At 41.7% G+C, this 2,058-nt stretch overlaps 1 protein-coding gene across 1 annotated transcript; it reads left to right on the top strand.

The window, feature by feature from the left end:
- The first annotated feature begins 306 nt into the window (after positions 1–306).
- Positions 307–1,604, top strand: LOC149156984 (heat shock protein 21, chloroplastic-like). Its single transcript, XM_089444933.1, has 2 exons — positions 307–571; positions 1,315–1,604. Exons 1-2 carry the CDS (start codon positions 307–309, stop codon positions 1,602–1,604), a joined length of 555 nt encoding a protein of 184 aa, XP_089301059.1.
- Positions 1,605–2,058: the final 454 nt, after the last annotated feature.

Raw genomic sequence — 2,058 nt, 5'->3', positions numbered from 1 at the left:
AATTTCTAATTAGTAATCCTAATATTTGCCCAAAAAAATGGTTTAAATTTCAATAAATTACATTTTTCAAATAATAGAATGCAGTTTAAATTTTCATAAATATAATTACGCCGTAAGGTGTTTCCCTCTGAGATGAACTCCCCCAGATGCTTTTTTGTCCTAATCGTAGTCATCGGATCTTTTGTTAGACGATTGAACAAAAATCAGCCGTCCAATTTAATAAAAAATGTTTTAAAACATTACAAAACCTGTTATCAAACCTGTCCTGACGCGTGGATATCCACATTTGATGTAGAGGAGGGCGGGATGTTGAGGAGGGCGCAAGCGGAGTCGCTTCAGAGGAGGGCGGGGACCTGCAGAGAAGGGTTCGTGCAGAGTTTTATTAAGGAGAACGCTGAAGATTATTATGAGGTTATTCTGTGCCAAGAATATTCAACGTTGCAAAAGCCCCCAGCTAATATTGATTTTCTCAGGCAAGCTATTGGTTTAGGGCTGCAAAAGTCGCGTTGTCAGGGCCTGAGAATGAAATCGCCATTGCTCTCCCAGCGAGGGAAATACCATAATATTATCGGTCTGCAATGAGAATAACAAGTCTGTTTCTTGTTACACCGTAAGGCATTTCCATCTGAGATGAACTCCCCCATATGCTTTTCTGTCCTAATCGTAGTCGTTGGATCTTTTGTTAGACGATTGAACAAAAATCAACCATCCAATTTAATAAAAAATGTTTTAAAACATTACAAAACCCGTTATCAAACCTGTCCTGACGCGTGGATATCAACGTTTGATGTAGAGGAGGGTGGGATGTTGAGGAGGGCGCAGGCGGAGTCGCTCTAGAGGAGGGCGGGGACCTGCAGAGAAGGGTTCGTGCAGAGTTTTATTAAGGAGAACACTTGATGCAGGAGCATCGGAACCCTCATTGAAAAAAAATAGAGAAAGAGGACAAGTGGATAACCACATGGACAGCCAGGGCAATCTTGAACAAGATTAGATTAATAAACTAATGTTAGTTAAAAATCAGTTAAAACTGAATGTATCTGAATGTATGTGTAATAAGAGCTAAAGGATTCATGAGAGAATCAGGAAGAAAGAAAAAAGAGAAAAACTTGTGCGTATGAGAGAGGGCAAAATGTAGTTGCTGGAGAAATTCTAGATTAAGGCTGAAATGCCTTAAATTGTAACCTGAGATTGTAAATAATAAAAATTGTGTTTTTTTTGTAAATTTATACGGGAACGAGTCCTTGAGAATTTAAGTCTCTGTGTTTCTATTATTATTTGTGTTTGAATTGTTGTCGTTCTTGTTTCATTTTCAAGACATATGGGATCCATTCCCCGCGAGTCGAACTCTGACGCAGATGATGGACAATGTTAACCGCCTGTTCGAAGACTTTCTCCCGTCTCGGACTGATGGGGACCTGGTGGAGAACTTTCGAGTCCCGTACGATATCATGGAAGACGAGAAGTCGTATAAGCTGCGGTTGGACAGGCTTGGCCTGAGAAAAGAAGAGGTTAAGGTGGGCATCGAGGATGGAACCCTCGTCATCAAAGGCGAACACAGCGAGGAGTCGCATAAGGACAATTTGATCTCCAGAAGCTTATTTTGAGCGACAATCGAATAGCCGGGGGTTTGGAATATCTGGTAGACGCAGGACTGGAATCTCTTCGGGACCTCGACCTCTCAAACAACAAAATTCAGTATATGGACGATCTTGCACCGATGGCGCAGTTAAAGCTTGTTTCGCTGGATCTTTACTAATGCCCGGTGACCAAGGTTGTAGATTACAGAATGCAAGTTTTCAAGATGATCAAATCTCTGAAATATTTGGATAAATCGGATGCCGAAGATAATGAACGGCCAGAATCTGATGATGAGGAAGATGACGAGAAAGTAGGAAGTAGATGATGATGAACAGGTTACAGGTCATGTTGTAAATCCGGAAGCAGTTGCCTGGCGAGAGATGCCTCTCATCGTGGTTGGACCAATGGAAAGTGCTGCGCAATCATGTTAAGGAGACCATGAGAAGTCTCAGATGGATTTCGTGGACCCATAACCCACAG

Source organism: Pinus tabuliformis, chromosome 9 (assembly GCF_031772625.1).
Source record: "Pinus tabuliformis cultivar Carrire ecotype Pingquan chromosome 9, CPIR1, whole genome shotgun sequence".
Taxonomy (NCBI): Eukaryota; Viridiplantae; Streptophyta; class Pinopsida; order Pinales; family Pinaceae; genus Pinus; species Pinus tabuliformis.
Note: the sequence above shows the minus strand (reverse complement) of the source record. Positions and strands in the feature narration are given on the sequence as shown.

What these genes read in the sequence shown, in the direction of transcription:
- LOC149156984 (XM_089444933.1), top strand. Translation starts at nt 307, where the DNA reads ATGTTGAGGAGGGCGCAAGCGGAGTCGCTTCAGAGGAGGGCGGGGACC. An exon ending in GAAATACCATAATATTATCG is followed by an intron (nt 572 to 1,314) that starts GTCTGCAATGAG and finishes TTCATTTTCAAG; the next exon opens with ACATATGGGATCCATTCCCC.